At 42.1% G+C, this 12969-nt stretch overlaps 1 protein-coding gene across 2 annotated transcripts in view; it reads right to left on the bottom strand.

Moving 5' to 3' along the window:
* The window catches only part of CMBL (carboxymethylenebutenolidase homolog), a 716939-nt gene that overhangs the window by 375757 nt on the left and 328213 nt on the right, over nt 1-12969 (bottom strand). Inside the window, exon 3 of one of the 2 annotated variants that reach the window (XM_078687646.1) lies at nt 2871-2978. The exons of the other annotated variant lie outside the window; for it this stretch is intronic. Within the exon in view, the coding sequence (XP_078543772.1) occupies nt 2871-2978 (108 nt within the window). The remainder of the gene's footprint in view (nt 1-2870; nt 2979-12969) is intronic. 2 annotated transcript variants of the gene reach the window in all.

The raw sequence follows: 12969 nt of genomic DNA, 5'->3' as shown, positions 1-12969 counted from the left end.
GGTAGCGCTGGTTGCTAATGGACTGTTGGGAGATGTCGGAGTCATGCACACTTCCTTGGTGGTTGTCTTCGAAGTTTGTGGCGATTTCCCGGGGGACCGCTATTGCATGCACATTGATGGAATATGTGTGCTTTCTGTTGCGGTTATTGTGTGCAGTTTTGCCAGGGGCACCAGTAGGACACGTGTGCAGTCAGTTGCACCCACAACGGGTGGAAGGCCAGCTATGGTGTGGACGCCTTGTTTATTTATTTATTTATTTTCTTATATAGCGCTTGAGTCAAATCCCGAAGGGATATCTCCGCGCCTATGCTCCTATCTGATAGACTCAAACATGATAATATGCTAATAGCAGAAAAATGTTACATTAAAACTGAGTGAATAAATGGGTTTTAAGATCTTTCCTAAAGGATTCTAAATTGGTAATTTGTTTCAGCATGGGTGGGAGAGAGTTCCAGAGAACAGGGCCTTTGTAGGAGAGGGCGCGACCTCCTTGTCTGGTTCTTCTAAACCTTGGGACCTGTAGTAACTGGTGACTACTGGAGCGTGAAGTGCGTCCAGGGATGTATGGTACAAACTTTTCCCTCAAATATTTGGGTCCTGTACCAAACAGACATTTATGTATTGTACAACACGTCTTAAATTCTATACGTTGCCTTATTGGCAGCCAGTGAAGCTGGTGAAGAAGAGGACGAGAGGGAGTTCTAGGTTGAGCATTACCAACCAGCCTCGCCGCAGTATTTTGGACCACTTGTAGTTTTTTTATTTGTTCCTCATTTGCCGCGATAAGCAAACCATTACAATAGTCCATCCTACTGATTACTAATGTCTGGACTAGTGTTTTCCTGTAGTTATCGGGCAGAAACGGAAAAACACGCCATAACAGCCCGATAACGCGGAAGCATGCTCCTGTAACTTGGTTGATGTGTTCTTTGAATAGGAGTGCTTGATCCAGACGTACTCCAAGATTTTTAACAACTTGTTTCGGGCTAGGAACAGGTCCCAACTCCAAGGGCCACCATTCTGGGGACCATAGAAGAGTAGCCTCACCAAACAACATGACTTCCGTCTTGGCTACATTACACTGGAGGTAATTCCGTGCCATCCAGTCTGACACAGCTCTCATCTCACCTGCAAAAGATTTTTGAATTGCGGGCGTGAGAGTCTGGAAGGGGAACAGGAGTTGGGTGTCGTCAGCATACGACACCGGGGTGAACCCGTATTTTCTTACAATGTCCGCCAAGGGGGCCACGTACACGTTAAAAAGCGTGGGGCTTAGGCATGAGCCCTGTGGCACTCCCTTGGTGAGCTCCCTTGAGATGGAATTATGGGAGCCCAGCTTGACTCCTTGTAGACGACCCGAAAGAAAGCTTGCTTGGTCGCTATCTGTTCCTGCGCAGTGTGTGGGAAGTATGGGTATGGGGTGCCAAGCTGGCATTCAGGACAGGTTTGTGGAACTTTGATAGGGCTCCTCCGACTCTGGCAGTTGTTGGTTGGTAGGTACCAGAGGCCAACAGGTGCAGCACGGCCAGCAGCTTTGGCTAAGGTGGGATGTTGGTTGTCCCTTTGAGCCTGTGGTGTGTAATGTCATTCTCTGGTGTTGGGTGTGTGCGGTTGGTGCGTTTTCAGGGGGTCGCTGTCTTTGCCTGCGCTGCCTCAGTGTGGTCGGAGGGGCAGTGGGGGTCCAGGGGGGTGTGGTGTGGTCCTGGGGGTGGTGGTGGTGGGTGTTGTGGCCCTCTCGGTTGTCCAGGCCACATGTTCAGTGGCTCCATGGCATCTGTTGTTCTTCAGGTGTGGCTGTGGGCTGGGCTCCCTTTCCTGGTGCAGGCTGTCGTCCGACTTTGCACCAGGTCAGAGCAGGTGTTTATTTCCTGCTGCTAACGAGCCATATTGCATGTTTTGTGATCTTATCGCCGATCTGGCTGGTCGTTGAGAATGTGGCGAAGTGGTGTTGACGTGGCTTTTTGCACGGGAACGCTTACTCTGCATCTCATTAGCAATAGTTGCCGGGGTCATCTGTGGCGATGTTTTTTGAGGCTGCTATCGCAGGTAAACTGGAGCTATGGGCTGTTAGCACCGGCTTGTGAATGGGGTGATAAATTTATCACGACTTTGGCTGCGATAAAATGCCGATAACTCAGCAAAAACTCCTTGAGAATATGCCCCTTTGATTCTAGCCTTGGAGACCGCCGGGCCTGATGTAAATGGAGGTAGTGGAATGACCTGGTACCCAGGCCACCTAGAGAGGTGAAACTCAGGTAACCACAAAGGTAATGGGTAGAATGCTTGGAAAAAGTCTCAGACACTTCCAACCTCTAAGTGCCCTAAAATGTACACACCAATCGATCACCCCTGAGCTCCCTTAGTACCTACCTGTTCCCTCTCTGAAGTCTCCTCAGGTTCTTTCCTTCCTGGGAAGATTCATGCCTTCCAATGAGTGCTGAGCGTCAGCTTCCTGGAAGATCCTCTCTCATCCTGCAGCTCAACTCTAACTCTCCCTCCAACCCTCAGAACATTTCGCTCAGAGAGGACTCCGACCGTCCCATCTTCCCATCCACCCGCCGGCCCAATTGCTTGCTCACACCAGGAACATTAGCAGCAAGGCTTTGCGCAAGCACACCATCAGACCATCCTGGTATTTCAGAAGTGTGCATGTCAGTTACCTTATGTCCATTAAACAGAGTTCAACAATGCAATTTAAGAGACTCAATGAGAGCATCACCAAGGTCATTTTCATCCTCCTAATTATGATATTCATACCAGAAACCTTGACACTGCAGGCTTTCTCACCCTGTACGTATCTAAAATAAATTGCGACATAGTTCAACATTCTTGTCATATTAAGTTAAAACATTAGTTAACATACAACTTACTTGTCAATTTTCCTTGGCTGTCGAGTTTCTAACCATTTTGTAAAGGTGGCCCAGTCACTAGAAGGAGTCCATGGCTCTTGTCCAACAAAGAAGTCTGGGCAGATGGCTCTGTATTAAAATAATGCCAATATTAGCACCAGTTTACTAGTTCTAGGATACATTGGTAAAACGCTCCTACGCCTATGATTCTAGATGATGGACGATCTTCGTGTGCAGGGAAATTGCAAACATTCCAGCAGACGAGGGAAGCGTGCTCGATACCAGAAGGGCACACAATGGGATAAAACGCATGTGATGCACTCTCTTGGGCAGAAAGAGACAGAGCCACAGGTACACAAGCTACTTCACACTCTAATGGGACTGGGGAAAGGCCCAAAGGCAAAATCCTTGATCTACCAAGCCCGGCTTTCCAAAAGATACATAACCTGGAGAGTTTTCATAAAAGAAGATATTTAATAGATGATCAACATAGTAATCTCTCTGATGCCGACTGGGGGAACACATCGTTCTACCCATTAAGAGTCTCAAGAAAAGCACATTTCAAACATATTCAATTTAATTGAAAACATTGCACCTACCTTATCCCCTCCATATTACATAAAATATCTGTGGCTACCCCCAACTTGCCCAAGATGCTGTTCACCACATGCTGACTTTAATGTCTCCGATTGCTCATTCAACCAAACGTATTGGCCCCATATCACTACTGCCTTTGGATACCACAATTCTTCCATACACCAAGAATTCAATTTTTGACCTGATACCATATGTTAAAGACATAAAATAACAGCTCAGGCTAAGTGATGCAGCACACCTGCTCAAAAAGCACAAAATATCCATGTCAAGATATCTGCCCCCTCTCCAAAGCTAGAAAGCTGGTTATCTGTTGTGAGCAAATGGTCCACAGAACATGTGCAGCGTTGGGGGACTCGTCCTCCCCCCCTACGAGAAAGCATAAGCATCCTGAACCTTCAATCGTATGGGGAACAAAGGGTTACACGGTGACAGTGGTTCCACCGGTTAAGTCGGTTTGCCAGAGGAGGATGAGTCCAGGCGGGAACACGTGCACCTGTCAGCGTCGTTTAACATTGTGCACGTGCACTGACAGGGGCGGCTTTAGGCTCATGGTGGCCCTGAGCAGGGAGCGTAGGTTGGGGGCCTTGGAAGAGGGGGTGCGGGTGGTGCCGAGCCCCCCGGAGCTCAGGAACTAGGAGCAACGCAGGCGCAGAGGCCAGTGAAGAGGCGTGGGACCGAGGTCATGGTGTTTGGAAGTGGAACAGAGCCGGAGGCCGCAAAATCCCTGCCAGGGGCCACTACGCAAATATGTATCCATCCTCAGAGGATTATTATCTTAAGGATATATATTGACGTGGAGGCTCCTGGGTTTAGTGGCCCTGTGCAGGTGCACAGCTTGCACATGCCTAAGGCCGCCCCTGGCACTGATAAAGCGATGTCAATATGTACGGTAATGCTTTTACTTTGACTACTCATATTATTGAATGCTTATATGTGCACATTGTTTCTCTTATGGAAAATCAAGAAAATGTGGTTTTTGAGAAAAGAGAGTGGGAAACCCTGCTACTGAAGTTTAACGGCGCAGAAGATGGGCCAGCCCTGGGCAACCGTGATGTCCCTTCCAGGATACAGCGGCAGGCAGTCCTTATGGGGCATTGTCTCGGAGGGAAGATAGGGCACATTTCCCACAGATGGAATTGCATGATATTGAGTGATTGATTATTCAATAAATGAGTCATGCACGTATGGTCCTGAATGGAGAGATGCACTGCTCTCTTTCTGGAGCCCCTGATAAAAGCGTGTTTTTGTATTCTTTACTTGGACTGTGGCTGGTAGGTGGGAACAGGCTGTTCTTTCTTCTACCGTGTTTGAGTAAAGGACTAACTTACTGTATGCATGTTTTTATTTATATTGATTCCACGAATCCGTTGGCATAAACCAAATGATGTTTAGCCGCATGCGCGCTAGCGGTTTTCCCGCTGCGCGCTGCGATTTAAAAAAACCCGCGTTACGTGACGAGCTCAGCTCTTCATCCGCGTAGCGCAGGTTACGCCCATGACGAGCGGAGCTCGTCATCCGCCCCGAAGGGGTTAAACAACATAAACCAAATGAACTATTGAAAGAGGTCTTTATCCCGGGGGCCTGAGAGTATTTTTGCCAGGTGATTCGCTGGTACTGAATATGGCTTTGCAAAAACACCAGTTAATGAACTAATCAGCTGCTTTATTTGAACGAAGAAGCGTTATTATTATTAATGTGTAGAGGTTAAGATGCACTAGATATGTGAAATACGCATACGACATGTAGATTAAAAAACAAAAGCATTGACAACTTTGGGAAACAAAAAAAGAATTACAATTGGCATCTCTGGGGAGAAGCTGAACAGAGAATTCCACTATTTCGAAAATATAATTCCTACATCTTTGTAGTGGAAGTTCTAGTTCCTCGTCAAGTAACTTTATTTCGCATTTAAGAAAAATGCATAAAAGTACATAGGACAAATAACATTTCAATAAATTAAACCAAAAACAACTCATGGGCATATATTCTTTCTTAAAATCCTAAAAAGATAACAAACATCACATACAATTCATTTCTATTAAAAAGGTTTACATTTGATTGGTGATTAGCTAGAATGCAAGTTTTTACACCTGCGCATAGAAATGAGACCATTACAAAACACACATCTGGGGCCGTATTACACATGGCTGCGCTGGCGCTTGTTGTCGCTGTGCGCCAGAGTACGTTTGTGTTTATGTACAATATGCAATCAGACGCAAGCGCACACAAACAAAGAGCTCAAAGTCTGCGCCAACATCACGGTGCATTACAAACCGATCCTCTGTAATGCGATCGGCGCATACTATGGCACACAGCGACATCTAGCGCCGGTGCAGTCATGTGTAATATGGCCCCTGGTGTCTCTAGCTGTTCCATAACAGACAATGCTGTAATATGGCTGCGGAAGCTACATTTCTATAAAAAGGGGATAATACATCTCTTTCTTTTTAAATAAATGAGAAATAATGTGTATTTGGTAAAAGTGTAAGAACTATTATTACGTTTGCGGGAGTCAATAGAAGTCTAGTAGTTAGATATAGGTAAGTAGCAGATCCCTACCTATTACCACTTGAGTAAAGTAGCTACTCCATTTTACAGTTATCCACTCTATGCTACTATGGTATACGCTACTCCACTCTAAACCGCTCCATTCTATGATACTCTCCTCTACTCTATATAACTCCACACTATAGAAGTTTACCACACTTCATTGCACTCATTGACATTTTACTCCACTCTATCCCCATACACTCTACTTCCCAACTCTGTACTCCCCTCTGTGCCCATACAACACTTTTCTTTATGACACAGAATTCCACTCTAGTGTACGGGACTACATTCCAATTTATAACAGTGTTCTACATATGCTACACCAGTATACTCCACTCCATTCCTTTCTTCTCTATGACACCCCAATATGCTCTATTGTACTTTACTCCACACTAGGACCACTCCACTAGATTCTACTCCATTGTATGCGTCTTTACCTCAGTGTACGCTACTATATAACAATCAACTCTACGCTATTTCCACTGTTTCACACACTACTGTACTCTATGCAACTCTACAATATTCTGCTACACTGTATGCCCCTCTCCAACACTTTACTCGTCTATACCACTTCACTCCACTCTATTCTACAACACTCTAGCCCACTATACAACACTGTAGGCAACTCGTTACATGCCACTGCACCCCACTCTACTTTGACACAGTACTCCACTCCACTCTACTCCACTCCACTCTACGCCATTCTATGCTATTGTGCTGAATAACACTGTACACCACTACACTTTATAAAAATCAACTAGCCTGTATGCAATTCTACTCTACTGTAGTCTACATCATTTTCCAATACTGTACAACACCCCACTCCACACTACTGTTCAACATGGTGCTCCAATTAATGACACTTTACTCAACTGTATACTACACCACTCCACTCTACTATAGTCTACAACACTTTATTCCACTCTGACACTTTACTCCACTGTACAGTACCTCAATCCAGTGTACTCCACTCTGCTACACTTCATCCCACTCTACGCAACGGTACTATACTCCACTCTACTGTCCGACAATGTACACCACCCTATGGCCATCCACTATACGCCACTGTACTACACTGTATGACACTCAACGAGACAAGAACCTTTAAATGTATTTCACAACGTTAAATGCTTCCCCTTCAAAAACTGCTTTAACCTTACATCTCTTTCACACTGTTTGATGCTTCCCAGTCAAAAACTGCTTTAACCTTATAGCAATTCATCTGTATGCCTTCTTCAGAGAGAATGAAGCCCAAAAAACTGAATCTAGTTCAAATGGAATTTCTCTCATTTTTGCATACACTGAATGCTTCAGAAGTCAAGGCAATACCTCCTTGAAATATCTTCGATGTTCTTTCACAGAGTTAGAGAAAAATAAAATGTTATCAAGATAAATGACTTATTGATCCAAGATATCGCTGAAGATGTAATTTATAAGTGTGGGCATGCAGCCATGACATTATATAGATCGAAAGACGTGATGAAATATTCTAAATAGTTATACCTGGTGTTAAAGGGGGTCTTCCACTCATCGCCGTCTCTGATACTTACCAGATCGTATGCTACGGAAATCCAGCAAGCTTGATTTTGTCCGTTAAGACCGAGATTAAAGGTAAGGGATTCTGGCTGTGAACAGCTATGTTTCTAAGTTCACAGTGATCATGATACTGTCTGTAAATCTCATCTGATTGAGGAATAAAGGAAAATGGGGGCCCCAGCTTGAGAAGTAGTTTATATGATGAACCCTTTCTTTAGGTTTTGGCAAGATATTCCTTAAGAATTGCTCATTCCTTGAAGGTCAAAAAATAAATGCATCCAATAGGAATCACTGCCTCCAGAACCAAATTAATGGAGTGATTATAATCCCTATGTGGTGGCAGAGAGTGAGTTTGAGCTTTACTAAAGACATCAACAAAGTCCTGATGCACCTCAGATATGGCAGATAACAATGACTCCTCTTGTCTCAATGCCAGACATACAAGGGTCTGGTATTTATGCAGATCACCTCTTAGAAAGCATTTCTGATAGTGTTTATTAATTTATGTATTGTGTTTTATATAGCGCTGGCTAGACCCGGAAGTATCAGAGCGCTTTACATGAGGAAGAAGCATTATTTCAGAACATGGTTACCTGTTTTTGTCAGTTTTTATGTCTTGTCTACAGCCAGTGTAAGCTATCTGTGAGGGCCCATGTCAGCACACAACACATATACCACCACAATATACTAGGAACAAAATATGAACAGTTGAAGGTTTTTTTAGACAACCCCTTTCAGCCATTGGCTACAGTGGTTCAGTTGACATCAGGCACTATTTGATAGGACTGGCCATCAAAGTTGGTACCAGACTATGGCAATTCGATGACAGGTCTGCTTAAAAAGTCCACATACACTCTTAAAAATGCATTGTTTCCTGTTTTCTACTTTTTTTATTTGTATCTGTTGAAAAAGCATCTGCCTCCATGCACACTCTGTCATTAAACTCCCTCCACCGACCCATGTCTCCTTTTTCCCAAGCGCTTCATTTCCTACGTTTTATTTTTATTTTTTATTTCTCCCAGGCCCAGCACCCGCATATTTCTGCCAAACCTCTCAGTTTACTTTTCACTTTTCAGTGCACTGCAGTTTTAGTCGTTCTGGCTCGGCCAGCAGCCATTTTGTTGAAAAGTATCAATTATATGAGCCTTCCAATTAATAGTAGGATTAAGGATTCACAAACATACATTTTTCAGCACAATGGGAAATGATGAGACATTAATTACATCGAAACTCAGGTTTGTGAGATATCTTCAGAGGTTAAGGGTTTCCCATCTATTCCTGGAATGGGTACCACATATGTCTTGTTCTGTACAGGTATTTCTGCCATCTTCTCAAATGTATAGTCCATGAAACAATCAGACACTTCACATTGAATCACAGCCAAAAGAGTGTACTGCACATTATGTGATGTCACTTAAACTGGAAATAATAATGTGCTTGTGAAGGTGCAAACTCTTTTGACACAGAAAGGTCTGTCTTTAATTTGCAAGTCAAGGACAGGCCTGCTCGTTTTCCTGCAACTGGGGGCAGCTTCTTACAAAATGTCCAAATTTACCACAATAAAGGCACAGCACTTCTTTGCGACGATGAATCATCTTTTCTTTGGTTAATGGACTTTTCAGATTCCCAATCTGCACAGGTTCCTGTACAATTTTGTGAGGCCTGTTAACAGGGGTAAACCGCGTCTGGGATTTGAATCTGCTGCATTTTCACCAGCCGGCCATGACAAGACTTGTGGGGTCGGCACTAGAGGTTAATCTTACTTAACAAAAATGTTTGTTCTTGGCAAGCCACTTCCAATTCACGCTGAATTTTATTAATGGCTTTTGCTATAGCCTGAAGTTGGTAAACACAGGAATCCATGAGCATATGTGGCCCTGGTAAACTGTTAGGAATGAGCCTATTCTCTCGACGCTTTACACAATAATCTACCAATCTGCCCGTAAAGACTTCTGGAAACGTAGAATGGGAACAACATCCCAGGTCAGGTCGGAATAGGGAAAGAGGGGTGTAGGTGCATGGAAGGTGAAAGAGAAACACACCATGCCGTTAGGACACGTCAAAGTACATTCTTTCTGTACACTCAGAAAAGGACAGCTTGGACTCTTAAACACATGTGGGTTCAATTTGATAATAAAGGTACTTGGGGCACTTGGTGAAGGTTAGGAAGACCCAACTTGATAGGTCCATTGCTGCAGTCTTTAAGTTTGAGGCTAAATTAGGCTCTAAACCCCTAGATGTAATGATAGACTTATAGAAGGCCAGATGTATGTCAGTGGCCACATTTGGCTCGGGCATATGGGAAGTTTCTGACACAACACAAATCCAGGTCAGAGGTAATGGCTTTTAAGAAGGTTGCTATCTGTCTCCTCTGGTGTACCCATCTATTCCTGTCATGCGAGTTTGGAGTTATTGTATATCGAGGATTGAATACAACTTGCACTCTTAATGTTATGGCTTCGATTTGGGCCAAAACAGAAACATTGTTCAAGCAAGCCATAATTATTGATTGATTGAGGCTCGATAAAGCTAATAGCATTGCATGGCTGATATAGATCATGGATCAACTCTGCTTGATTGGGCGTGCGGATTTCTGTAAAAACCCACACAGAATTAGTTTGGCATCCAAAAACACGTATCAAAGATGAATTCCTTTCAATGCTTATGGAAGAAGAGAAACTCAGGAATGTAGTAAGAGAAGGGTGGATGGCTTACCAACTATTAACCACCACACATAGTATGGAGCCCAATTTAAACTTGGTGCCATGCCAGCATCATAGGCACTACTTAATGAGGTTTCACTGTAACATTGCTCACCTCCTGGTTTCTTATCCTAGAGAAGCGTTTGGTGATTCAGACCTTGTACCCATGTTGTTCATAGTCTGCACAATCTACACTACACTTTTTTCAATTTTGCAAACTTTATAAAGCTCCAAGGAAATTTTCCTTAAATCCGCTACTTAGACAAATGAATATTAAAAGCTGCAAGTCAGCCCTACTTTATTTATAACTTCTGCAGCCCTAATTTATTTGTTATTTGGTGTATATAAATTGATCACAGCTGCAGTTAGATTATGAAACATGGCGGGAAAGAAATCTAGGGTAGTGATATGATCCGTGGAAAGAGATTAATTACGTGTCCTTATTGCCTATAAACTTGTTGTGCTGTACTTTATTGGTATTTATTAGATAAATTAATTGCTAAAATGTCTCAGGGCCTACATTTACAGATCCCTATTCTTGTAAGCTTGCTGTTATGATTAGCCTCAATTTCCTGCACTTTGCAACCAGATTCACAAAGGTTTGATTGCTGCTATATCTTTCTGTTTTTTGTTTTTAGCCTATTTTAATGTTCAACTAATTTGTGGTCAAATTTGTAAACTATTAACACAAGTTTACATGGTGGTGTTATATGTGTAAATGAAATTATTTAAAAAACAATATTTTATGGTTTTCTAAAAACCGAATAAAAATAGATTATTGATGATAATGTTGTAATAAGTGATCCCTGAGTGGGGACTAAAGGCTCTGAAACAACAAGTGGCTCAAATATATATACATACATATATATATTTATATGTGTATATGTGTATATATATATATATATATATATTTACTGTTTCTAAATAAATTACTGAAAAGTACCTCCGCGAGTGCTTTCCTTCTTCAGCGGGAGACTGCTACAGGGAGGTGGAGCTGTATTTGACGTGCGAGTGCACCCTCGCAACGGAGAGCACCCGCCTGGGAGTGCGGCGCTCTGGTGTTTCTGGAGCTGCAATATATATATATATATATATATTCACTGAAAAAACCATAGGTTATAGACCATATATAGTTAGGAATTAGCATTTACAAAACCTTGAAAATTCACTGAAAAAACCATAGGTTATACACCACCATATATAGTTAGGAATTAGCATTTACAAAACCTTATTTTACTCACACAAAACCATTGAAATTCGCATATATAGTTAGTTGCACTAACTATATATCGCGCATCCGCAATCCACTGCTGATCATGTCACATATAACATCATTCATGACATGGTCAGTGACATCACTGATGACATCACTGATGACATCACTGATGACATCTCAAATGACATCACTGATGACATCTCAAATGACATCACTGATGACATCACTGATGACATCTCATTTGACATTACTGATCACATCACTGATGACATCATTCATGTGATGATACGACAAACCTCTTCAGACTCTAATATAACCTTAGATACACTCAGTGTAAACAGACACTCACAGACTGTCACTCATCCATGGAGTTACTCACACACCTAGTCAGTCTTGCAAAGAATCAATCACACCTCCATTTCCTCAACTATATAGTTACACACACCTTACTTATTGAAACATATACTAACACATATTTACTCTCTTATACAATCCCTGATACAAGTTCACAATGATCCATACAGCCACTCACACATTCACTGGCTCTTATGCACAGTTATTTATATATGTCAACTCTCACATGTACTGTGTTTTACATATGTACTTACTTTGACATGTAGCACTGAGATATCCATTCACTCACCAATACACTCATGCACACAGTCAACCGCCCATACAGCTGTTTCGACGTGCACTTTTGAACCCATACATCTAGTGAATCAACTGCTCACACATCTATGCACAGAGTCATACACCTCCCAGCCACCCACACACACACTCAGTCTCCCATACAAATACTTGGGCAACCAATCAATAACCCATATAGTTAGTCATATAGCTAATGATCAACACATGCAGCAGATTACAGAACAACAGACACAATGATGCACAAATTAAAACAGTTTAGTCACTAACCCATGCACTCAGTGAGACACATTTAATCACTCACTCATACAGTCAGTCATGCACCTACTAAATCCTTCATCCAGACACTTATACATCCACTCATTCTTCAATATGTAAGACATATTTTAACTTTACAGAAACATACAGTCACTGGATGTTGTCATCAGTGATGTCATCAGTGATGTCATTTGAGATGTCATCAGTGATGTCATCAGTGATGTCACTGACCATGTCATGAATGATGTAATATGTGACATCATCAGCAGTGGATTGCGGGTGCGCGATATATAGTTAGTGCAACTAACTATATATGGAATTTCAATGGTTTTGTGTGAGTAAAATAAGGTTTTGTAAATGCTAATTCCTAACTATATATGGTCTATAACCCATGGTTTTTTCAGTGAATATATATATATATATATATATATATATATATATATATATATATATATATATCACTGAAAAAACCATAGGTTATAGACCATATATAGTTAGGAATTAGCATTTACAAAACCTTGAAAATTCACTGAAAAAACCATAGGTTATAGACCATATATAGTTAGGAATTAGCATTTAAAAAACCTTATTTTACTCACACAAAACCATTGAAATT

Source organism: Lissotriton helveticus, chromosome 4_1, assembly GCF_964261635.1.
Source record: "Lissotriton helveticus chromosome 4_1, aLisHel1.1, whole genome shotgun sequence".
Lineage (NCBI taxonomy): Eukaryota > Metazoa > Chordata > Amphibia > Caudata > Salamandridae > Lissotriton > Lissotriton helveticus.
The sequence above is the reverse complement of the archived record's forward strand: the minus strand, read 5'-3'. Positions and strand labels throughout refer to the sequence as shown.